This window comes from Bos mutus, chromosome 5, assembly GCF_027580195.1.
Source record: "Bos mutus isolate GX-2022 chromosome 5, NWIPB_WYAK_1.1, whole genome shotgun sequence".
Lineage (NCBI taxonomy): Eukaryota > Metazoa > Chordata > Mammalia > Artiodactyla > Bovidae > Bos > Bos mutus.
The window spans coordinates 75,242,381-75,268,530 of NC_091621.1; the positions used below are offsets into that span (position 1 = coordinate 75,242,381).

General features: G+C 37.7%; 1 protein-coding gene across 9 annotated transcripts; it reads left to right on the top strand.

Annotated features, from left to right (window-relative positions):
* Nucleotides 1-1,510: 1,510 nt before the first annotated feature.
* Nucleotides 1,511-25,692, top strand: LOC138987959 (killer cell lectin-like receptor subfamily E member 1). 9 transcript variants are annotated; one of them, XM_070371078.1, is made up of 10 exons: nucleotides 1,511-1,604; nucleotides 2,757-2,961; nucleotides 4,654-4,767; nucleotides 5,001-5,039; nucleotides 5,842-6,005; nucleotides 9,127-9,209; nucleotides 10,594-10,694; nucleotides 21,528-21,597; nucleotides 21,925-22,018; nucleotides 23,460-25,692. In XM_070371078.1, the coding sequence occupies exons 2-9, from the start codon at nucleotides 2,775-2,777 to the stop codon at nucleotides 21,941-21,943; spliced, it is 777 nt and encodes a 258-aa protein (XP_070227179.1). In that variant the 5' UTR covers nucleotides 1,511-1,604; nucleotides 2,757-2,774; the 3' UTR covers nucleotides 21,944-22,018; nucleotides 23,460-25,692. The 9 variants fall into 9 exon arrangements, with proteins under 9 accessions (XP_070227179.1, XP_070227176.1, XP_070227177.1 ...); XM_070371075.1 differs by having other exon boundaries at nucleotides 9,109-9,209; nucleotides 23,463-24,531; XM_070371076.1 differs by having other exon boundaries at nucleotides 9,109-9,209; nucleotides 21,909-22,018; nucleotides 23,460-24,530.
* Nucleotides 25,693-26,150: the final 458 nt, after the last annotated feature.

Genomic DNA, 26,150 nt, shown 5'->3' on the forward strand with positions numbered 1-26,150 from the left:
TAGGGAGATTAGATACTGAATCCTGGGCCAATGGCTGAGCATGGGGAAAAGACTGGTAACAGGGCTTCCCTGGTGGTCTATTGGTTAAGAATCCGTGTGCCAATTCAGGGGACACGAGTTCGATCCCTGGTCTGGCATGATCCCACATGCATGGGAGCATCTAAGCCAATGGGCCACAACTACTGAGCCTGCGCTCTAGAGCCCACGAGCCACAGCTAGTGAAGCCCGGTTACCCTAGAGTCTGTGCTCAGCAACGAGAAGCCACTGCAATAAGAGTCCTGAGCACCACAAGCAAGAGTAGCCTCTGCTCACCACAACTAGAGAAAGCCTGTGTGCAACAACAAAGATCCACTGCAGCCAAAAATAAATAAGTAAATAAAATTAAAAAAAAGAACTAATAGCCTATAAAAGGCTTGTCTCACTTCAGAGAGATAAGCATACAGAAAGTATTTTTTTATGTAATTTACCCTAGTTATTTTGTAGCTTAAATTTAGCTTTGTCAACAGGCATGCACGTGTTACATGTGCCTTGATTATTTAATCATTAATTGCTGTATATAGCACTTGACTGCATACTATCTACCCATCTTCATTGAGCCAAAACATAAATTTTGGGGTATATTGTCAATTTTGTCATAAGCAGAGTAGTTTGAGGAATTTTGGCATGCTTCCATGAAGTGCCTTATTTCCTAGTGTTTTTCTTTCCCCGTGTTCTGTCCATTAAGGAGCACAGTGGTGGTGGTGGTTTAGTCCCTAGGCCGTGTCCGACTCTATGTGAGCCCATGGACTGTAGCCTGCCAGGCTCCTCTGTCCATGGGACTCTTCAGGCAAGAATCCTAGAGCATATATTGACATAAAAAATAGCTCACTCTCCCTTTGTTTATTTTAGGATTTTGTAATACTTTTTGATATAATAAACTTCATTTTATTATCATATTGTCATTGAGAGAGCCAATACTGTGATTTCCTTGAGATTTATTTAAAGGTAATCTTCCCCTCTAACTTGCAAATTGTTCCTACCTTTTTAAATTTCTCTCTGTGTATGAACGTGTGAAGAGAAATGATGGGAAAGATGTCAGTGCAAAGTCGTCTATGTAGCCTGAATGAAGAAATTGCAAGGAATTTCTTTATCCACTATAGATGAATTTTATGTCTACTATGTTCTCATAAACATAAAATTACCTAGAGGTAAAATTATCAAAATATATGGTCTCTCTCAGAACTTTAGTCCAGTGGAATGACTGATACACAAACACAAAATTATAATGCAGTATAGTAAATAATATAGAGGAGTGATGTTTTCTTTTCAGTTCACAAACATTATTATTTAGTATGGCTGAGAACAAAATGCAGGTAATATTTTTTTATAACTTTGGCCTAAGTTACAAGAAATAAGATTATATCAGCAATATTGTGGGTGCTAAGGACAAATGCAGAAAAAAAAAAAAAGAATAAAGCTTCCTGTTGGTTAATTATAAAACCTTGCACAATAAGTAGTTTTTCTACTGAGGCCCAGTTTCTGATTCTGTGCCAACTTACCAGGTCCTGCTTCCTCAGACTTACACAAACTAATTTGTAGCACAAGGAATTCCCTCCTCATTTCAGGTATGTTTTCCTGTTTCTGGCTCTTTTCTAATCCCTCCTCCTCTAATTCCTGAAAGATGTGACCACTAGACAGTTCTTCTTTGTGCAGTTTCTGGTTTTAAACATTTTAAATAAATTTAAACATTAAGTATAATATTTTTTTTCTGCTTCAACATATTGTATTTTGCTTTATTTGACTATGTTCAAGTCTTTGATGTATGTCCAGTAATCTTTTTTAAATAAAGTTTCTCTGAGAAGTTTAAACTGAAGGTATTTAGAACCCTGACAAGTAAGGGACTTCATCCCGTTTAGTGTTTTGCCAGCGATGAATCTGATAGCCCGTGTTCACAACAAAATTCTTCACACTTTTGAAGTTTAGCTATTTGGATACTTAACCTATTTTGTTTATTTTTTTAACAATAAAGAGAATTTATATAAAATGTAGAAACAAGCTATTAGGTCCACTTATGGGGTGTCTTATTTCAGTTACAAAATAATACAAAAGATATTGTTCATAAGTCATGTTGTTAATCATAGAGTCACTTAGGAAAAGTGAAATGGTTAACTTTGTGTTCTAACCGTAAATTGTGCAATGCCTCCGAGAATCACAGCTAATAAACATATTTCAAATCCTAATAATTGCAGAACACCAGCTCTGTCTTTTACTATTCAGTTCCATGAGGCAAACTGGAACTATGTTAGAAACAGGCTTGGGTTTTTGGGTGACTTCATTGCAGACCTAGAATTTTTAAATTTTAAATTCTGTACTAAAAGCAATGATTACTTTTTATATAAGAACTGGTTAAGAATTAAGACAGCTTCACTTTTGTAAGGTTCTATTTCCTTTACTTTTATGTTCTCGGTGACATTTTTTTCCTGTATTCAGGGCTTCAAACTGTTGAGAACATGCTTCCCGGAAGTGTAATAGATGTATTTATTTATAAACTCAGATTTTATTTCATTTTATTTTATTTTGGCCATGTCACGTGGCTTGCAGGATCTTAGTTCCCTGACCAGGGATTGAACCTGTGACCTCAGAGTGCAAGTTAAGAGTCCTAACCACTGGACTGTTGGGGAATTTCCTGCAACTCAGATTTCATTTTTCTATATTATAATATGCCTTCCCAAATTATAGAAGGATATACTGATATTTGAGCACTTTATCCCTTACAGTTTTTTTCCTATATAAAGATGGATGAAGAACCCATAATTTATAGTATTACTACTCTAAACCAGGATTTTCAGCAGAGGCATACACCAAAAAATATTAAGCATAAATTGGATCCTAATGAATTGCCATTAACCAAGAAGAAGCTGAAACACCAGAAACCTTGTAAAAGACAGCACAAAAATATAGCAGAAGATGTCAATGATGAAGGTAAGCTACATTAAAACAGAGGATTCAGTAAACATGTAGAGAATGCCTAAAATTGTATACTGACATGCTATGCACTGGGAGATACAAAAATACAACAGTTTCTAAACTTAGTTAGAAAATGAAAATGTACAAGCAAAAATGTAAATGTTAATTTAGTGCAGATAACGCTAAAGGCCAAATGTTAAATGCTGTAAATAATTTAAAAGATACCTTGGATAGTTTAGAAATTTCACTGCTAAAGTGGGAGTTTATTTAGACTTTAGAGGAAGAATATGATTTGAATAGAAAAGCGTTGGAAAGTAATTCCCTTGAGACAACAATGGTAAATGAAGGACAATGACTAGCTGTGGCTGTTTGAGAGGATTGAGTTAGATACCTTGATTGGAAGCCAGAAGTTGTATAGTGTGAGAAATAAATATTTTTGACTGATTGATCTCTGGGCTAGAGTTGCATACTTTGTGCCATAATCTTTGATGTAACTATTTACATAAGCAGAACATAAATGTATTTCTTTTAAATTTGGAGCACAAAATAGATTGGGTAAATCATTGTCAAGTGCCACTGAGAATCCAGGTGAAGTTTGGGATCCTGATGTGAATTAGCAGCAAGCTGTTTGACTTCCTTCATCAGATATCTGTAACAGTGCACAAGGTGTATAACATGGAAAATGAGCAGTTGGCATCAGGGCAATCACTCAGGTGACCCATCACTAGGTCTAAGTTGGGTGATTAAGGCATGGTGGTGATAACTAATGAAGAGACTGTAAGAGATGCGTGACAATCATATTGGGGAAGAAATTCAGTGGGAGGAAGGAAGTTGATATGAAAGATAAAGGTGATACTCAAAAATTATTTTTTTTTTACGTATTAAATGTCCCCAAGTTGAATGACAAAAATAAGCCTGCCTTGTATAGCTTTTGATCTTCCAACTGGTGAAATATAGGTCCATCAAGGATGCTGGCAGCTTTTTTTTTTCTTAAAGATTTTTTTTTTTCCTGATGTGGACCATTTTTAAAGTCTTTATGGAATTTGTTACAATATTATTTCTGTTTTATGTTTTGGCTTTTTAGACATGAGGTATGTGGGATCTTAACTCCCCAACCAGGTCTCAAACCCACAGCCCCTGTATTAGGAGGCAAAGTCTTAACCGCTGGGCCATCAGAGAAGTCCCTAGCTTCTTATTCTTACCATAACACCATCACTGGTTCTATACTTGCATGAAACACTATGAACCTTAATATATGACAGAAGAATAAACAAACAGTATTTGTTGACTTCCTAATCTAAATTGTAGCCTCTTTTAACTTTTCATGTTGGAAAACTGCTCAGTGCCTAAATGAATCAATTGACATTCTGCAGTTTTCTTGCTCAGCTTATCTTTCTTTTCTTTTTTTGGGGTGGGGAGAAAATGATGGTAAGTTTTGGAGGCAGCATTAGTGAATTAGGGACTCTGTTTTGCTGTGAATTGATTGTGTTATATTACACAAAAAACCTATGGAAAAAAATGAGATTTTTTAAAACTTCTATTTCAGTATTATCTAAAACTGTTTGAAAATATTTTGCAGGCCTGTTGTGAGAATCAAGAATTGACATGTATTTGATGTGTTCTTAACTGTAAACTACTCTTTCAGCATTGTGTTTATTCATCCAGTCATCTTGCTTCATCTAATTTTGATTCTGCTTGTGTTTTCAGTCCTCTCAGGAGATGTCTTGCCTCTTCCATGGAGGCTCATTTCTAAAATCCTGGGTGTCTTGTGCCTTCTCCTAATGGCCATGGCCATGGTGGTAGCTGTTGTTACTGCAAACTGTAAGTAAATACAGAAACTTCCAAATTGTGTTCCCCTCAGGAGCGCTGTTTCATTTCATGGAATATGATAAGCCAAAACAGGCTGAGAATAATTTTAGCTTACCAAAATTCTTCCTTTTTTATTTTCTTGAAAATTGCTGATTTATTTTTATGAAATATAGTCTTTGAGTATCTCATTTTTGAGGTTTCAATTTAAAATAAGAACGGCTCATGATATTTGACTGTTTTTGCAGCATCTTCCAAAAAACCACCTCTCAAAATCCAGCAGAAAGGTAGGTTTTACAGACTGGTTTCTTAAACTGATTTAAAAGTATTATTGTGCTGGTCAGAGACCCAGGTTCTATCCCTGGGTCCCTGGAGAAGTGAATGGGTACCCACTCCAGTATTCTTGCCTTGAAGAATTCCATGGACAGAGAAGTCTGGCGGGCGATACAGCTCATGGGGTCGCAAAGAGTCGGACATGACTAAGCGACTAACACTATCACTGTCTATTCACACACACAGAGATTTCTCTGGGCAAGTTACTCTAGGATGTGTAATAGAAAATATAAGACATAATTCTGGCCATCAAATAACTTACAGTCTTGTGAAACTGAGGTTTGTGTATAATTAACTGAAATACAGGAAGACAGGGGTAAGGTTTGCTGGGATGTTTTAAGAAATTGTTGTAAGACTTCATATGTTTGTAGGGGAATAGAAATACTTGTAATGAGAACAAATTTTGGAGAAGTAGAGTTTATATTACAGGGGCAAAATATTAACAAACATTAATCTAATGGAGATGTAATGTGAAGACATTCTAGCCCTGAAATGCTGTAATATCAAAGTATGGAGATAAGAACATGAATAGCTTCTAGGTCACCAGTATCATATACTATATGCAGGGTACAACACGTCTCAGAAGTGAGAGAAAAAGAAAAATTTTCATTCCAATTCATAATTTTATTTTGAGTAATTTTTGTGTTTATGAAATGTTACTCTCATGACAAAGGTGTACTTCTGTTCACAAGGCGTATCTAAGAAATAATAAAGTCAGGCTTTGTGATTTTTTTTTTTTCCCCAATGCAATCATAGAGAACCTGTGTCTTGGACCTCAGTGTCATTCTTGTCCAGAGAATTGGGTTTGGTTCAGATGCAGCTGTTACTACTTTTCCAAGGAAATGTTAACTTGGATAGAGAGTCAAAGTGCCTGTTCATCTCTAAATTCCAGTCTCATCAAGATAAACAAGGAGGAGATGGTAAGTTGTGAAACAGAGCATCATAATGGTATGTGAAATATGTGAAGTCGATTGAGTGGATTAAGCTGAGAATTATTTGCACTTACCTGACCTCAGCACTAGACAAATGGCTGAAGGATATGACTAGTTTATCTTTTGTTTACATTTTCGTATGCAAAATGTGCCACTGGACCAGGCTCTTATGTAAAGGGGAGAGATGTTTTGAAATAATAAGTAGAAAGACCTTCATGTACAGACAGATACTGTTAGAATCGCCTTACACAAGGCACCTAGAATAGTCAAACTCAGAGTCAGAAAGTACATTGGTAGATGCTAGTGGCAGGGGAGTACATTGCGGGGGAGGGGTAAAGGGGAGTTATTGTATAGTGGGGACAGAGTTTTGGTTTCAGTTCAGTTTAGTCGCTCAGTCTTGTCTGACTCTTTGCAACCCCATGAATTGCAGCATGCCAGGCCTCCCTGTCCATCACCAACTCCCGGAGTTCACTTAAACTCACATCCATCGAGCTGGTGATGCCATCCAGCCATCTCATCCTCTGTCGTCCCCTTCTCCTCCTGCCCCCAATCCCTCCCAGCATCAGAGTCTTTTCCAATGAGTCAACTCTTCGCATGAGGTGGCCAAAGTACCAGACTTTCAGCTTTAGCATCATTCCTTCCAAAGAACACCCAGGACTGATTTCCTTTAGAATGGACTGGTTGGATCTCCTTGCAGTCCAAGGGACTCTCAAGAGTCTTCTCCAACACCACAGTTCAAAAGCATCAATTCTTCGGTGCTCAGCCTTCTTCACAGTCCAACTCTCACATCCATACATGACCACAGGAAAAACCATAGCCTTGACTAGACAGACCTTTGTTGGCAAAGTAATGACTCTGATTTAGAATATGCTGTCTAGGTTGGTCATAACTTTCCTTCCAAGGAGTAAGCGTCTTTTAATTTCATGGCTGCAATCACCATCTGCAGTGATTTTGGAGCCCCCCCAAATAAAGTCTGACACTGTTTCCACTATTTCCCCATCTATTTCCCGTGAAGTGATGGGACCAGATGCCATGATCTTAGTTTTCTGAATGTTGAGCTTTAAGCCAACTTTTTCACTCTCCTCCTTCATTTTCATCAAGAGGCATTTTAGTTCCTCTTCACTTTCTGCCATAAAAGTGGTGTCATTTGCATATCTGAGGTTATTGATATTTCTCCCAGCAATCTTGATTCCAGCTTGTGCTTCTTCCAGCCCAGCGTTTCTCATGATGTACCCTGCATATACGTTAAATAATCAGGGTGACAATATACATCCTTGACGTACTCCTTTCCCTATTTGGACCAGTCTGTTGTTCCATATCCAGTTCTAACTGTTGCTTTCTGACCTGCATACAGGTTTCTCAAGAGGCAGGTCAGGTGGTCTGGTATTCCCATCTCTTTCAGAATTTTCCACAGTTTATTGTGATCCACACAGTCAAAGGCTTCGGCATAGTTAATAAAGCAGAAATAGATGTTTTTCTGGAACTCTCTTGCTTTTTTGATGATCCAGTGGATGTTGGCAATATGATCTCTGGTTCCTCTGCCTTTTCTGAAACCAGCTTGAACATCTAGAAGTTCACAGTTCACGTATTGCTGAAGCCTGGCTTGGAGAATTTTGAGCATTACTTTACTAGTGTGTGAGATGAGTGCAATCGTGCAGTAGTTTGAGCATTCTTTGGCATTGCCTTTCTTTGGGATTGGAATGAAAACTGAACTTTTCCAGTCCTGTGGCCAGTGAAGAGTTTTCCAAATTTGCTGGCATATTGAGTGCAGCACTTTCACAGCATCATCTTTCAGGATTTGAAATAGCTCAACTGGAATTCCATCACCTCCACTAGCTTTGTGTGTAGTGATGCTTTCTAAGGCCCACTTAACTTCACATTCCAGGGTGTCTGGCTCTAGGTCAGTGATCACACCATTGTGATTATCTGGGTTGTGAAGATCTTTTTTGTACAGTTCTTCTGTGTATTCTTGCCATCTCTTCTTAATATCTTCTGCTTCTGTTAGGTCCATACCATTTCTGTCCTTTATCAAACCCATCTTGCATGAAATGTTCCCGTGGTATCTCTAATTTTCTTGAAGAGATCTCTAGTCTTTCCCATTCTTTGTTTTCCTGTATTTCTTTGCATTGATTGCTTTGGTTTAGGAAGGTGCAAAAGTCTGGAGACAGATGAAGGTTGAGAGTTTCATAACAATGTGAATGTACTTAGTGCCATCATTAACTGTACAGTTAAATATAGTTCAAATCATATATTTTATGTTATGTGAACATGTTAATTGCTCAGTTGTGTCTGACTCTTTGTGACTCCATGGACTGTAACCCACCAGGCTTCTCTGTCCATGGGATTCTCTAGGCAAGAATACTGGAGGGGGTTGCCATGCCCTTCTCCAGGGGAGCTTCCTAGCCCAGGTGAATTCTACCCCTCTCAAAAAAAGACATTTAGAAAATATGCATGTTGAATGAATTTTGAAGGAGACAGTTATTACAAGAACTATCCCAATCAGAGGAAAAAGAACCTGGTATATAGCCCAATAACCAGATAGTATAGCCTTTGTGGTCTGAAAGTTAATGGCAATGTGTGAGCAGTGCCTCACAATCTAGAACAGGATGCGAGGAGATGGAGGAGCTTTCCCTCACTCTGCCAATGGACATCAGCATCGGGTTAAAGCATCCACTATAAGAATTCTTCTGATAGAGGATGTTTTCTCCATTCTGCACCTGAAGAGACAGGAGTTGGACATTGGGGGTAAAATTAATCTTCAAGACATCTATAAAGGTCTTGCTTATAGACCTTGCTGCCATTCCTTTAAAAACCTTACTCCCTTATTCACCAAACCCACACTATCTTTTTACTCATATTTATTTATTTTCCATGTCTCCCATAAGAACTGGGAATTTTGTTTTGTTTCTTGCTGTATCATTAGCTAAATCTCAAAATGGTTTTGGAATATAGCATATGATAATGAGTTTGTGGACAGGATGAATTGAATAAAGATAAACACGGTGTTGAATTTTTTAAAGAGGACTCTCATGCAGTTGATGAAAAGATAATAACGAGAACTTTGTATTTGCATGTATTTGTTTATCACTAGCATTTCTTCTCCTTAAAGTCTTTCTTTTGGATTGGAGTCTACTATAATGAAACTGGCAGGCACTGGCTGTGGGAAAATGATTCACTTCTGCCTTATGATATGTAAGTATCTATCTGACATAATGCAATCTTCTTTGCCCTTGGTTTAATTGCTGCAATTGCCCATAATAATAGAAATAAAGGGTGCCCGAGACAATTTCAAGGACATTTAGGTAATTGGGAAAAGAGACAGTAACTTAAATCCAATCCCATGTTCAGAATTGTAGCCTCCAGAAGCAGATAACATAACTCAGATCCTTAATAAGTCCTCTCCTGAGAATTTTTCTTACACATCATCTGTTTGCTAGGGCTCTCATAACAAAGCACTGCAGATGGAGTAGCTTAAACAGCAGAAATTTATTTTCTTGAATGCAGAGGATAGAAGTCCAAGGCCAAGGTGTTGGCACTTTGGTTTCTTCTGAGGCCTCTCTCCTTGACTGTCTACTCTGTGGGTCTACAGGTGGTCTTCCCCCTATACCTGTTTATGTGCAAATTTCCCCTTGTAAGGACAGCAGCAATATTGGATTAGGGCCCACCCTAATGACCTCTTTTAACTGAAATAATTCTTGAAATACCTTATCTACACTCATATTCTAGGGTAATGGAGGGTAGGATCCCAATGTATGCATTTTTAATGGGACACAATTCAGCTCATAACACAGATCATGGATTAAAATCTTACTTCTTCACTAACCATAGTGCTCGATAAGACCCACTTCCAGGTCATTAATATAGCTTTAAAATCTCCCAGCATTTTTACATTCTACCCACCATCTGCCTAAACACTATGGACACTAAAAATGTTTATTTTCCTCACCAGAAAAATGTGATGATACCTGTTATTCATAGGCTTTTCACTCTTAAGTTGTCTGTCTACTTCTATAAGCAATGATAATCAGCCTGCTCTCCATCCTCTCAGACACTTACATCCTTACTTGAGTTTTTATGAAATATTTAAGATTCTGTAATCTATCAATACAGAGAAGGCAATGGCACCCCACTCCAGTACTCTTGCCTGGAAAATCCCATGGATGGAGGAGCCTGGAAGGCTGCAGTCCATGGGGTCGCTAAGAGTCGGACACGACTGAGTGACTTCCCTTTCACTTTTCACTTGCATGCATTGGAGAAGGAAATGGCAACCCACTCCAGTGTTCTTGCCTGGAGAATCCCAGGGACGGCGGAGCCTGGTGGGCTGCCGTCTATGGGGTCGCACAGAGTCGGACAGGACTGAAGTGGCTTAGCAGTAGTAGTAATCTATCAATAACTTTTAAATTTGTAAAAATCTTAGTTATCTGTGCTACTGATAGAAATTCAATTTGATTCAATTATATTATATGTACATTGCGTTTTAAGTATTTATATATAAAATGAAAGTTTTATATTTATTTTCTCTGGTATTTACTTGTTATACAATTTCACAAAGACTATGCCATTTCTTCTGTTTTAGGTTTTCTCTTCCTACACCTGTATTAAGACATAACTGTCTATCTTACAAATCAAGAGAAGTTTATCTAAGTGAAAGCTGTGAAATTAAACAGACTTACATTTGTAAGAATCACCTTATTTTTTGATACATACATGTGGGTGGAATCTAGAAAAATGGTCCAGATGAACCTACTTGCAAAACCTATTATCAAAGCTAGAGACACAGATGTAGAGAACAAATCTGTGGACCTCAAGATGGGTGGAAAGGGGGAGTGGGATGGATTGGGAGATTGGGATTGACCTATATACACTGCCATATATAAAATAGATAACTAATGAGAACCTTCTATCTAGCACAGGGAACTCTACTCAATGCTCTGTGGTGACCTATAGTTGTAAAGCAATTATACTCCAATAAGAAATAAAAAATAGAATCACCTTATTTATTCTGTAAATTCACAGAAAAGATGAGCATTACTCTTATCTAATTCTACACCTTGATAGACTCGCCAATGGTCACTATCTTGGTCTATAGAGAAAATATGTAAATGAACACCTTTAGTAAAAATGGAATGTTCTCAAAATATACTGCAATGCTATTTTATAAATGTACTATAATTTTGTTGAGTGGATATACTTTCATTTATATGACTTTTAATGAAATAACACTGTGGTAATACTTAGAATATATATGCCAATGCACTTTAGGAGACATTGCCTTAAATATTTTCTGAATTACGCTATGAGATAAAGTTAATGAGACAAGGTTAGACTGTGTTGGACATTAAACAGTTGTCTTATGTAAACTTACACTATTGTCACTGATATATGTATTGCTTTTTTTGTCTATAAAATTGTCAAAATATATTGTTAAGCGATAGAACACGACCAGATGTAGAGATTAGTATAACTGCACAAGAAATAGAATTGTTCCATAATTTTTTCAAAATTAGTTTTCAGCTTGATTACTACCCAAAAGTCCAATTTATTTGGTAACATGGTGACTCTGAGATAGCTAATTAGACCCACAGGTGACAATGTGGTTTAAAAGGATTTTGCTTTAAAGTCTCAATTGTGAAATGTTCATTCCTTTAAGTTATTCTGTTGCATAGTATTTTTAAAAAATCAAAAATAAATGATTAGTATTTATTTCATTTTAATTGTATCAAAGCCTTTAGAATTTTATTAAAACAATAGTGATGACAAGCTGTGATTCATCTTTTCTTAGTCTTAAAACCCTCTATACCTTTTACACATACAGACACAATAAGCTCCCTTTTATGTTTATTTAATAAGATTTGGTCTAAAATTATATGCAAAGAGCAAAAGTTATGCTTTACCAAAGTTCTTATTTCACTAGAGCAGAAGCAACGTGATAATGACAGAATTAGATATAATCGTCCCTTGATATCTACAGGAGATTGCTCCCAGGACCCTTGGTGGGTGCCAAACTGTGTAGATGTGTCAAGGTCCTCATATAAAATATTAGCATATATTTTACAATATTTGTATAGCTGCTAAGTCGCTTCAGTCGTGTCTGACTCTGTGCGACCCCATAGATGGCAGCCCACCAGGCTCCCCCGTCCCTGGGATTCTCCAGGCAAGAACACTGGAGTGGGTTGCCATTTCCTTCTCCAATGCATGCAAGTGAAAAGTGAAAGTGAAGTCGATCAGTCGTGCCTGACTCTTAGCGACCCCATGGACTGCGGCCTACCAGGCTTCTCTGTCCATGGAATTTTCCAGGCAAGAGTACTGGAGTGGGGTGCCATTGCCTTCTCCATATAAATGTATGGCTTATGTACAAAAAATAACCTTGGTGTATTATTTACATATAACAAATGTACATGTAAGTCCTATCTAGGTTATTTATACCTAATACAATGTAAATACTATATAAGTTGTTGTTAATACAATGTAAGTACTATGTAGATAGTCACCTGGGTGTGGCAAATTCAAGATTTGCTTTTCAGAAATTTCTAGCTTTTTAAAAATTCATGATTAGTTGAATTGGAAGATGCAAAACCCATGGTGCAGAGGTCCAACTGTGCTGTATTTGTTCTTAATCCAAGCATTTCCATTGATGAAAATAACCAGTAAACAATCTCTAATGGGAGCAGAAAAGAGCTTTATTTGAGGCAAACTGAGGACTATAATCTGGACGGCAGACTCTCCAATAACTTCTCTGGAGAAGCAGGATTTTCAGCATCGTTTCATATCTTGTTAGAACAAAGAACAACAAGCAAGTCAAGGATACATTCCTTCAAAGTTAAAGTGAAGTTGCTTGGTTGTGTCCAGCTCTTTGTGACCCCATGGACTGTAGCCTACCAGGCTTTTCCGTCCATGGGATTTTCCAGGCAAGAGTACCAGAGTGGGTTGCCATTTCCTTCTCCAGGGGATCTTCCCAACCCAGGGATCAAACCCGGGTCTCCTGCATTGCAGGCAGACGCTTTACCCTCTGAGCCACCAGGGAAGCCCAGCGTTCCTTCAAGGATTCACAAAAAAAGAAAAAAGAGTAGCATGTATGCAGAGGGTCAGTGTGGCTGTGGCACCTAGGAAGAGAGTCTTATTATCAAAGGAGGATCAGCATTGGCATCCCCAGAAGGGAGCATTTAATCTTTGTTTTTAACATGGACATTCTTTACTTTTGATCAATGTGTCCTTTTCTTTAATAATTAAAGCAGATGTACAGTGTATGTTTGATAGGCCACCAATAGGGTGTTAGTTTCCCTGGAGGCTCAGATGGCAAAGAATCTGCCTGCAATGTGGGAGACCTGGGTTCGATCCCTGATCTGTCTGGAAGATCTCCTGGACAGGGAATGGCAACCCATTGCAGTATTCTTGCTTGGATAATTCCATGGACAGAGGAGCCTGGAAGGCTGCAATTCATAGGGTCACAAAGAGTCGGACATGTCTGAACAACTAACACTTTCACTTTAATATAAAATTCAAGTTAACTTATGCATAAGCCAGAATGACTTCCGCATCCCTCAATAAGTCAAAACTCCTTTTGTCGGTTTCTTCCACTCCTCCATACTTACTTGACTATGCTTTTATTCTTTAAATATTTCCCTTTCTAGATGGTCATTCTAAGCAAAAAAATTTCCCTTCCTAGATGGTCATTTTAAGCAAAAAATTTCTTTCCTAGATGGTCATTCTAAGCAAAAAAGCAGATCAGAGCAACTTTTCAGTTTATTAGCTTTGTACTCTGGTATGTAGTTTCATGAGGATTTTTTTTAAAGATTCCTTTTTGAGTTAGGGTTTTCTCTGATATATGGCAAGGAGTGAGATTGTAGGAGCAGATGGTAGTTCTATATTTAGTTTTTTAAGGAACCTCCAGACTACCCTCCGTAGTGGCTGCACCAGTTTACCTTGCCAGCAGCAGTATAGGAGGGTTTGCTTTTCTCCACACCCTCTCCAGCACTTATTGTTTGTAAAATTTTTAGTGATGGCTATTCCAATTGGTGTGAAGTAATATCTCATTGGTGTTTTGATTTGCATTTCTCTAATAATTAGTGCTGGGAAAGAATGAGGGCAGGAGGAGTGGGGGCTACAGAGGATGACATGGTTGGATGGCATCATCCACTCAATGGACATAAGTTTGAGCAAACTTCAAGAGATAGTGAAGGACAGAGAAGCCTGGCGCACTACAGTCCATGGGTTTGAAAAGAGTTGGACACAACTGAATTGAATAACAGTGATAATTCATCATGTTGAGCATCTTTTCATGTGTTTTTTTTTGGCAGATCTGTTTAAATCTTCCACCCATTTTTTTGATTGGGTTGTTTGTTCTTTTGATATTGAGCTGCATGAGCTGTTTGTATATTTTGGAGATAAATCCCTTGTGCGTCACTTCATTGCAAATATTTTCGCCCATTCCGTGGGTTGTCTTTCATCTTCTTTATGGCTTCCTTTGCTTTGTAAAAGCTTTTAAGTTTAATTAGGTCCCATTTGTTTATTTTTATTTTTATTATTCTAGGAGGTGGATCAAAAATATCTTTCTGTGATTTATGTCAGAGAGTGCTCTGCCTATGCCTTCAACTTGATTCCCTTAAAGTTATATAATTACTTACAACAACGCAGCCCATGTGCTACAATACATGGTTTTATTACCTACTGTTGAAGGGCAATATCTGAAGCATTGACATGCCGTGTTACAGCTCATCTTGTTTAGAAGTCAGTGAATAATATAACTGAATTATTAGTATAAACAGGCAAATATCATACATAATTTATAGACATTTCCCCCAAATATCCCTGAACTATATATTAACATTATCCTTTGAAGAAGAACCTGAAAAGCTGTTGAACCACAGAATAAATTAAGCACTGCCATTCATATCATTGTTACATTGTGAAAATTTACTAACAGAACTGGTGATAGAATTTTATAGCAAGCATAGATATATTCATCACCCAGATTGTACCATTAATATTTGAGTATATTTTCTCCATTACCTATCTGTCTCCTATGCTTTTATCCACCTTGATACACCTTATTTTTTATACATTTCAAAATAATTTCCAGATATCAGCACACTTCCCTCCTGAGTACTGTAGCATGTATATCACTCACTAGAGTTCAATATTTGTTTACAATTCTCTTGTTCCTTTGAATTATAATTTGCATACAATAAGTGCACAGATTTTAGTGTTACTATTCAATAAGTTTATCATACAGTCTGCTGCAAATTCTGATCAAGATGCAGAGTATTGGTCTTCACTGGTGGTCCAGGGGTTAAGAATCCTACCAATGTAGGGGACACAGGTTCGATTGCTGGTCTGGGAAGATTCCACATGCCATAGGGCAACTAAGTCCATAAGGCTCACAACTGCTGAGCCTGCTTGCCCTAGAGCCTGTGCTCCACGACAAGAGAAGCCACCGCAATGAGAAGCCTTGCACCGCAACCAGAAAGTAGCCCCTGCTCGCTGCAACTAGAGAAAGTCTGCTCGTAGCAACAAAGACTCAGTGCAGCCAAAAATAAACAAATGAATAAATTAAATTATTTTCTAAAAAGGTGAAGATTATTACTCTTTCCCAGAAGATTCCCTCAAGTTCATTCCAATAGATCCCTACCCACTCTTTAAAGTCAACCACTATTCTGATATTTCTCTTGTATATTTTGTATATATTTTTTCAAGAATTATTTCAAATTCTGTTTTGTTATGTTTTGTATAAAACATTTTTTCTTTCAGTGTAATATTTGTGTGATTCATCTATGTTATTATATGTGATGTTCAGATTTCACACAAAAATTGATATTAATTTCCACTGATCTTTTTTTCCTAAGATGGGCAAGGTTTTATATTTGCACCTTAGAGCTCCTTTGGCAGCCTTACTTTTACAGTCATACTTCCAGAAATGATGACTTCATTTTCACCATCTTCATGGAATTCAGTCGGGTTTTGGTGCAGTGTTATCACAGATTAGCACAAAGTGTAGGATTGCTTCTGATTGCATAGGCTTCTACTACGTACCAGACTTTTGATTCTTAAAGTTGACTCCATTGTTTCCTGGTGGAGGAGACCACAGAGCACTGGGCATTTCTCCCTTCCTACTTCTGGTAGATTAATTACATCAGATGCTTGACCCCTTCTTGGAGTTACCCATGATGCCTCACTGTTGTCAGCACTTTTCTAAGCAGTAGTGTTTCTCTTTCACTTTACTCAACCAATTCCAGCAATATGACTTTACTCTGTACCAGGCCCTCAGTTTTTGAGATTATTTATATTCTGACCATTGTGATTTAACGGATCACCATGACCCATATCATTCTTGGGCATCTAGTTGTTTTTGATTTTTAGTATGGCTTCTTCAAAAATTTATGAAAGAAATGAAAGAAAGACTCTACTTTTCTTCTTCTTTTTTTTTAATGTGAATGCTTTTCTTCTTTTTATTATTATTTTTAAATTTTATTTTATTTTTAAACTTTACATAATTGTATTAGTTTTGCCAAATATCAAAATGAATCCGCCACAGGTATACATGTGTTCCCCATCGGGAACCCTCCTCCCTCCTCCCTCCCCGTACCATCCCTCTGGGTCGTCCCAGTGCACTAGCCCCAAGCATCCAGTATCGTGCATTGAACCTGGACTGGCAATTCGTTTCTTACATGATATTTTACATGTTTCAATACCATTCTCCCAAATCTTCTCACCCTCTCCCTCTCCCACAGAGTCCTTAAGACTGTTCTATACATCAGTGTCTCTTCTGCTGTCTCGTACACCGGGTTATTGTTACCATCTTTCTAAATTCCATATATATGCGTTAGTATACTGTATTGGTGTTTTTCCTTCTGGCTTACTTCACTCTGTATAATAGGCTCCAGTTTCATCCACCTCATTAGAACTGATTCAAATGTATTCTTTTTAATGGCTGAGTAATACTCCATTGTGTATATGTACCACTGCTTTCTTATCCATTCATCTGCTGATGGACATCTAGGTTGCTTCCATGTCCTGGCTATTATAAACAGTGCTGCGATGAACATTGGGGTACACGTGTCTCTTTCAATTCTGGTTTCCTCAGTGTGTATGCCCAGCAGTGGGATTGCTGGATCATAAGGCAGTTCTATTTCCAGTTTTTAAGGAATCTCACACTGTGTTCTCCATAGTGGCTGTACTAGTTTGCATTCCCACCAACAGTGTAAGAGGGTTCCCTTTTCTCCACACCCTCTCCAGCATTTATTATTTGTAGACTTTTGGATCGCAGCCATTCTGACTGGTGTGAAATGGTACCTCATAGTGGTTTTGATTTGCATTTCTCTGATAATGAGTGATGTTGAGCATCTTTTCGTGTGTTTGTTAGCCATCTGTATGTCTTCTTTGGAGAAATGTCTATTTAGTTCTTTGGCCCATTTTTTGATTGGGTCATTTATTTTTCTGGAATTGAGCTGTAGGAGTTGCTTGTATATTTTTGAGATTAGTTGTTTGTCAGTTGCTTCATTTGCTATTATTTTCTCCCATTCTGAAGGCTGTCTTTTCACCTTGCTAATAGTTTCCTTTGATGTGCAGAAGCTTTTAAGGTTAATTAGGTCCCATTTGTTTCTTTTTGCTTTTATTTCCAATATTCTGGGAGGTGGGTCATAGAGGATCCTGCTGTGATGTATGTCGGAGAGTGTTTTGCCTATGTTCTCCTCTAGGAGTTTTATAGTTTCTGGTCCTTCTTCTTAGTAAAGCAATTTGATCACTGAATGAGGCTTTCCCCAGAAAGATACATGCGCGTGTGTGTGTGTGTATTTTCAACCAAAAATAAAACATATAAGGGATTTAGCATCTATATCTAGTTCTATTACTGGAAAAAGAAAATGTAGTTAGAACCAACTAGGTCCAAGATGGTGGAAGATTTAACTTTCAGTAGACCTTGAGCCTCTTTATATGCTCATTATAATTCATTAGCATAAGCTAAAGGGCATACCCACAGGCACCATGACAGTTCTGAAGCTGACCATAAAAGGAAACAAAGTGGGCACTGGACCAAGTCCTGGAAATCCCTGCCCCTTCCCCAAAATGTTGGAAAAATTCTCCTATTCATTGTGTGTGCTTGGTCATTCAGTTGTGTCTGACTCTTTATGACTATTTGGACGGTAGCCCACCAGATTCCCCTGTCCATGGGTTTTTTTCAGGCAAAAAAACTGGAATGCGTTGCTATTTCCTCCTTCAGGGGGTCTTCCTGACCTAGGGATCAAACTCAGGTCTCTTGCTTTGCAGGCAGATTCTTTATCTGCTGAGCCATCAGGGAAGCACTGAAATTACCCAGTCCATAAAAATTAATCACCCCATATTTTGGGGCCTCTTGCCGTCTGAGATGGCTACTCTCTGTCTGTGGAATGTGTTTCTCTCTAAATAAATCTACAGAGAGAGAGAGAGAAAAGAAGTAGTGTGACCGTATCTTGTACTTAACACAATCCCTGAACTGGTGCTGTCTTTAACCCTTTTTATTGTCTGTTAGTTTTCTTATTCATCTCTTAAGGTTTTATCCCATAACAAACATGGATTTTAAAATCTTATTGCTTTAAATTCTTAGCTTTCTATAATCTTCCAAAAACTTCCATTTAAATACAGAGGTTTTAGAGCTGGTTGCTAGGAATGGATTGTTTCCTTCCACATGTTCTGTAACTCATGCCTGTCTCATTCACTTATTATTTTAGGAATTATTTTTACCATGGTTGCTTAGTCTAGTTTTCTGTTTTGCTTAGCATGAATATCTATATATCTGTTCTTATAACTTTCTTGTCCAATTACAATTTAGTTCCCTAAGGGGGAATAATTCAAGTTTTCAAAAAATTTTATTTTTTTTAATAGAAGTGGAAAGTATGCCAAGTATTTGGGAGCTTTTCCTGTTAATGCATTTTCTTTCCCAGTATTTTCTTCTAAAAAATATGTTGCTCAATGCACTCACTTGAAAAGAAATCTCTGGGGAATAAATATATCATTTAGAATATGATTGTAACATTTATATCATCATATATATGACTTGCATTAATGATTTCTCCATCCTAATATAATTCTAACTTTCATTAAAGACTTTTCCAGCCTCATATTATTTCACATTTTTTTTCTGTCTCTTCTTCCTCCTTCCTTCCTCTTCCAAATAAAAGCAATCATGATTTTGAAGCTAATTCTATTACTTGTGATAATGTATGCCCAACTGATAATGCTAATGTCCATGTTCCCACACCTCTAAGCTTGCAAATTAAGAATCCTGAGATAGGAAGATTATTCTCGATTATCCAGGTGTGTCCTAAATGTAATCACAAGTGTCCTTTCAGGATGGAAGTAGAGTGCGCCTTGACAGGTGATCATTGAGAGGGGGGAAAGTGATGTGGCTGCAGAAACAGAGACTGGAGTGATGTGGCCACGATTCAAGAAATGCTGGCAGCCACAAAAGCTGGGTGAGACAAGGATGAGACTTTAAGCTTGCAGATGAAACCAGTCCTGATGAAATCTTAACACTGGCCCTCATTTAGATTTCTAGCCTCCAAAACTATGAATAAATTTTTGTTGTTTTCATTTACTTACTAAGATTGTAGTGATTCGTTGCTGTAGCAATAGCAAACAAATATAGATACTATATAAGAATGTGCGCAGTCACTCAGTCATGTCGGACTCTTTGTGACCCCATGGACTGTAGCTTGTCAGGCTCCTCTGTCCATGGGATTTTCAAGGCAAGAATACTGGAGTGAGTTGCATTCCCTTCTCCAACTATATAAGAATATTGTCTCGTCAAATATAGAGCTCAACCAGACTTCCCTGAGGGTCTTGCAGGGGGCTGGGTTCAGTCTCTGGTCAGGGAGCAAAGGTCCTACATGCCATGGCGTTCCTCGGTCTGCACACTCTGGAGCATGTGTGTCACGACTAGAGAGCTGGTGCACCACGATCAAAGACCCTGAATGATACAACAAAGATGACTTGTGCTGCAAAAAAGACCTGATACAGCCAAATAAATACATAAATATATATTTTTTTAAATATAGAGCTCAAACAGAAGGTGTGGGACACAGGATGTCTGATTTGAGGGGATGGTCATGATTGGAAAATAAATCGGTGCAAGTTCACTGCCCCATTGAGGACAACTATAGGTACAGGGCTCCATGAGGATTTTCCAGGAATAAAACCTGCACAAAATATAAACGAAATGAAGGAGCAAGCCTCCAAAACATTTTGGGGAGGAGCCATGAAAACAATGCAAAGGCTTTCAGATGCAAGATGGCATGGTTTGTTTGAGGAACAGCAAGAAGGCATTGTGACCAGAGCTGAGTGAATGAAGAGAAGAGGGATAGGAAATGAGACTGGAGGACTAGTCAGGCAAGCAAGGATGTGTCAATTAGTTTGGATCTTATTTGAAGAAGGGAGCAGCACTGGTAAGGGTCCAGTAAGGTACACTAAGCCCAGGCCAGATCATTAAATGGAGGGAATTTAATACAGGAAAATATTTCCAAAGCAGTTATAGATCTGAAAAGACAGGGAGAAAGAAGACAGCCCAGAGATGAGCAAAACAGAAAGTGGGGACCATTCCCAGGGCTGGAGGAGATGAGGGAGCAGGTGGGTCTCCAAAGCCATTTAGTGGGAACCAGGACCACAGTTCCAGTTGGTGGGATGGTGTCTGGTGGAGGCTGGGAAGCAGAGGCAGTTGCTGTTTGGCAGGAGTTAAATCCATTTGGTGTAACCATGGTGGGAGATGTAGCCATGGTGGGAGATGTAGCCTGAAGCAGAGAGAGACATGCAAGAACACCAGGCTTCTCACCACTTCCCACCTTTCAAATGTCGAGCCACTTGCTCCCACTGACTGAATTGGACTGGATTTGGTTGGCGTGAAAATTGACATATATTTTGTGGGAAACAGCACCTGAGTTAGGAGCAGAGCAGGGGAAGTGGAGGGGGACAAAAAGGGTAGTGACTGACACAGGGTGGAGGAAAGCAGGTCTCCCAAGGACAAAGGACCACAGTGTTTTGGGAGAGATATTTCTTGTACCCAATCACAAGTGTGACTTGTTAACACAGTTATTTTGTGAAGAGATTCATTAAACCTATCTTGTCTAATCTGCATGTCAGCTTCTTTATTGTGACATGTGGGTAAGATCACTAAGATAAATTATCAATATGGAACCATGTGTAGAAGGGTTCAGGAATGGTGGGAAGGGGTGTTGTATTGAAAACATGTTTGGCAAAAAAAGAATTGAGAATACTTTATTTGATATACTGACATGAGAGATACAAGTGTCTTATCCCTTATCCATAATGCCAAAATCCATATCTTTGTAAAGTAAAACATTTTTATCTGTTTGGCTCCAGGGCCTGAACTAAGCTAATTATAGATTTCCCATTTTACATTTTGCTGAACAAATATTATTATACTTGATTTTCAAATGACCTCACTGGGAACTAATTCATTTATGTATTCATATGTAATGCTTATTAATAAAAAGTATTAATCTTAAAATTCTTTTCTCTTCACAGGCTTTACATATGATATCATGGACTTTACACATTGTACTTCCTTTAAAGAAATGATGAGAAAGCACTGTCTGTAAGAGAACAATCACTGTTTGTCTTTTGATTTGTCTTTATTTTCTGACTCTGTTGGATGTTATGTGTGATTCATGTTGGCTATGTCTCATGTCACTCTGGATTAGAATAACATGTTTTTAATTTAGAAATTTGACTTCTATTTGTAAAATAAGCTTTAAATTTTAGATTGTGTTCTTGCTAAAACTGACATTTAACTACACAGTCTTGCAACTGATTTCTAAGAATAGGTTGATTCTCTTAATATATTCTGCAAAACCATGGTTGTGTGATTCACTTTTTATCTCAGGAATAATTTTTGTCATATGATAGCTTTCTTTTCTTCTAGTGTGAGTTGCCTGTTCTGAAAACTTTCCATTGAGTGCAATCACTTTTCAGTGGTGCTGAGGAAATTGACACAGACAATAAAGATTTTTACTAAGGTAAATATTTTTAAAAAATCATATTTAATAGCAACCAGAATAACTTTTGTTTGGTATTATTGAGACCCTTCCCCATGGCAATTTAGGTGTTCCTGATGTGTCTTTATTTTCCAGTATTTCCATCTATAGAATATGCTACCTCTATGCATTCTATTTGGAGAAGGCAATGGCACCCCACTCCAGTACTTTTGCCTAGAAAATCCCATGGACAGAGGAGCCTGGTAGGCTGCAGTCCGTGGGGTCGCTAAGAGTCGGACACGACTGAGCGACTTCCCTTTCACTTTTCACTTTCATGCGTTGGAGAAGGAAATGGCAACCCACTCCAGTGTTCTTGCTTGGAGAATCCCAGGGACAGGGAAGCCTGGTGGGCTACCGTCCATGGGGTCGCACAGAGTCGGACACGACTGAAGCGACTTAGCAGCAGCAGCAGCAGCAGCAGCATGCATTCTATTATATTAAAATGAATTTTTAGGTTAAAATAGATCTCATGTAAAATGTGGTTAGAGTATCCACAGGCCAGTCAATGCTTTATGATTATCATCTTTACTTATTTATTTATTTTTCTTTTGTTTGGGTATTTATTCTTTCACTCTACTCTTTTAGTGGGTAAAGACTGTCATGATTCTGAATCTAGTGTGATTTCCTGTGATCACACTTGCCTGCCTGAATGATAACAACACAAACAATGATGTTAAAGTGACAGTGATCACGCACGTCCAGGGTTGTGCACCTCACTTTTGGTCTCTTTCTCTCCTCTTTAAACTTCATCCTCTACTCCTTGGCCAGGTACACTGCTTTGACTCCTAATATATTTTGCAGCTGCTGCTTGTTCTTTTAATCAACCATGCTGTTTTCATGTTTTCCATGACCCTTCCAACTCTTCCCCGGAACTGTATAGTCACATCAAGACTAGTGTAAGTGTTAACTGTTGTTTTGAGCAGCAACAAGTCTGTGGTTGGAAATATTCTGTACTGTACAGTGTGATGTTTCATCCACACATGTATAAACTATTGAACTGATAAGAGCGTATTCAACTGATGCATAAAGGTGTGAACAAAGAAGACAGGTTCATTGATAATGACTATGTTTGTAGCATTTCTGAAAATTTCGGCATTGTGCCATATCAGGGTGCAGGTTCTTTAGTTAAAATTTAATTTCCAAACTTACTCTAAATATCATCCTCTGTCCTGTGAGCCCCAACATACATGTTTTTTATTCTAATTATTATTAGTAGTAGTAGTTGCTAGGTATATGTTAATACTTTTATATGTTTATACATTGAACTGTTCTCAGGACATATTTCTATTCAGTTTAGTTTTACATTTTTTCAGATGATGAGAATTAATCTTCTAGGGATTGTGAATATTATTCAAGTTTATAGATCTAACACTTAACAGAATCAGGCACTCGAAACAACTGATGTTTGACATCTCTTGTTCAGCAGGTTGAAGAAGGAAAGGAAGAGAATGTCCACCCAATTTGGATCAATTAAAATTAGATTTGTCCATCTCAAACTCCAGCGGATAGCCAACAAGGACCTACTGTATAGCACAGGGAACTCTGCCCAATGTTATGTGGCAGCCTGGATGGGAGGGAGTTTGGGGGAGAATGGATACATGTATGTGTATGACTGAGTCCCTTGGCTGTTTACCTGCAACTATCACAACATTGTTAATTGGTTATACCAAGTAAAAAGTTAAAAAAAATTAGATTTGAATGCTAAACAGCTTGTCATATCATTCTGTTGTCATGACAATATTCTGTTGTCATATCATTTAGCTTTGTGCTGCTACTTTTCTAGATACTCTGTACTTTTTCTCATTAGATTACCCCACTCAGTCGATAAATTGGAAAGATTATAATCATTTTTAAATAAATCTATTCAATTCAGTTTTCCTTTCCTACATAGTAGTCGATCCTATGAGAAATCAATCCTGACTATTCATTGGAAGGACTGATGCTGAAGCTGAAGCTCCAACATTTTGGCCACATGATGCGAAGAGCCAACTCATTAGAAAAGATACTGGGAAAGATTGAAGACAAGAGGAGAACAGGGCGACAGAGAATGAAATGATTGGATGGCATCATCAACTCAATGGACATGAGTGTGAACAAATTCTGGGAGATGGTGAAGGGCAAGGAAGCCTGGCATGCTGCATTTCATGAGTTTGTAAAGAGTCGGACACGACTTAGTGCTTTAACAGTAACAACAACTCTCACATTGGTGTTGAACCCGTTCATAGTTGATTCTTTTCTTCCTCTTTTATAAAAATACATTCTTTTCATTTATTTTTTCATTGAGGTATAGTTGATTTACAATATTATATAGGCTTCAGGTATATAGCATAGTGATTCACAATTTTTAAGGGTTAGATTTCATTTATAGTTATTATAAAATATCAGCTATACTCCCTGTGCTCTACTATATATCCTTGTAGTCTATTTATTTTATACATAGTAATTTGTATCACTTAATCCCCTCTCTCTATCTTACTCCTCTCTTCTTCCCACTCCCCAAGTCTTGGTTGGTTCTTAAAAGTTACTCAATTTTAGAATGCTATTCCTCTCCAGGCTCCATTTGTACATTCATGCATGCATTCATTCATTGAAGAGATAATACAAAAAAAAATCTGCAATGGTTTAGACATGGTTATGGGAGTGTCACTTAACAGAAGTAAAAAGAACTGATAAAATCTGTTTTCTGAAGTCATTTTTTCTAAAGGGTTGACAGAAATAGATAGTGACAAAGTGGACACTATTTTGGAGTCAGAATTTTGGTAGTATGCATGTGGTTTTTCCTCTCTTCTCCATACATTCTAACCATACAGAACTATAGTAATAGAAATTCAGTTAATCACAGTATAGGGTGTAGTAACTTGTCTTTTTTTTTTTAACCACTCTGAACATTTTTATTTATTTTTATTGTGATAAGAACATGACATGATATCCACACTCTTAAAAAATTTTAAAGTATAGTGACAATGCTCTGCAATAGATTTCTAGAACTTATTTGTATTGCAAAACTAAAATTTTATACTGATTGAGCAGCAGCTCCCCGTTTCCTCCATTCTCAGTCTCTGGTAACCACTATTCTGTTCTCTGTTTCTATGAATTTGACTCTTTTCATTACCTCATGTAAGTGGAATCATGTGTATTTGGCCTTCTGTCTGGCTTCTTTCTCTTATTGTGTCTTCCAGGCTTATCTGTGTTGTTGCATATGCCAGTATCATATTATTTTGACTACTGTAGCCTTGTAATATGTTTTGAAATCAAAGAGTGTGATACCTTCAGGCTGGTTCTTCTTGCTCAAAATTGCTTAGATTATTCAGGATATCTTGCAGTTCTATGCATATTTTAGTATTCAGTTTATTTATTTTTTTGTTAAAAAGAAAGGCCATTCGGGTTTTGATAGAAATTGCATTGTATCTGCAGATCAGTTTGAATAATATGGACATCTGTGTGTGCATGTTAAGTTGCTTCAGTAGTGTCCAACTCTGTGACCCTATATGGCTTAAAGCCCGCCAGGCTCCTCTGTCCATGGAGATTTTTCAGGTAAGAATGCCGGAGTGGGTTGCCATTCCCTTCTCCCCAGGGTATCTTCCCGACCCAGAGATTGAACCCATGTCTCTTATGTCCCCTGCATCGGCAGGTGGGTTCTTTACCATTAGCGCCACCTGGGAAGCCCAGTATTTGGACATTTCCACAATATTAAATCTTCCAATCCATAAACATAGATTGTCTTTTCATTCATTTGTGTCTTTCTTAATTTCTTCCATTAATGATTTGTTGTCAGTGTACAAGTTTTTCAACTCCTTGGTTAAGTTTATCATTAAGTGTTTTATTATTTTTTGATGCTATTATAAATGGGATTGTTTAATTTTTTCATAATTCACTAGCTCATTTTTAGTGTATATAAACGCAGTTGATTTTTGTGTGTTGATTTGTATCCTGTAACTTTGCTGATTTAGTTTATTAGTTTCAACAGATCTTGTTTACACTGAGATATAACTGACATACAATATATTAGTTTGGGGTGTACAACACAAAGATTCGACAAACAGTCCATGCTGAGTGAGCTTGAATGCTGGGCCTGCCTTGGTTTAATGTAGAGGAAGGAATATCAATGGCTTAA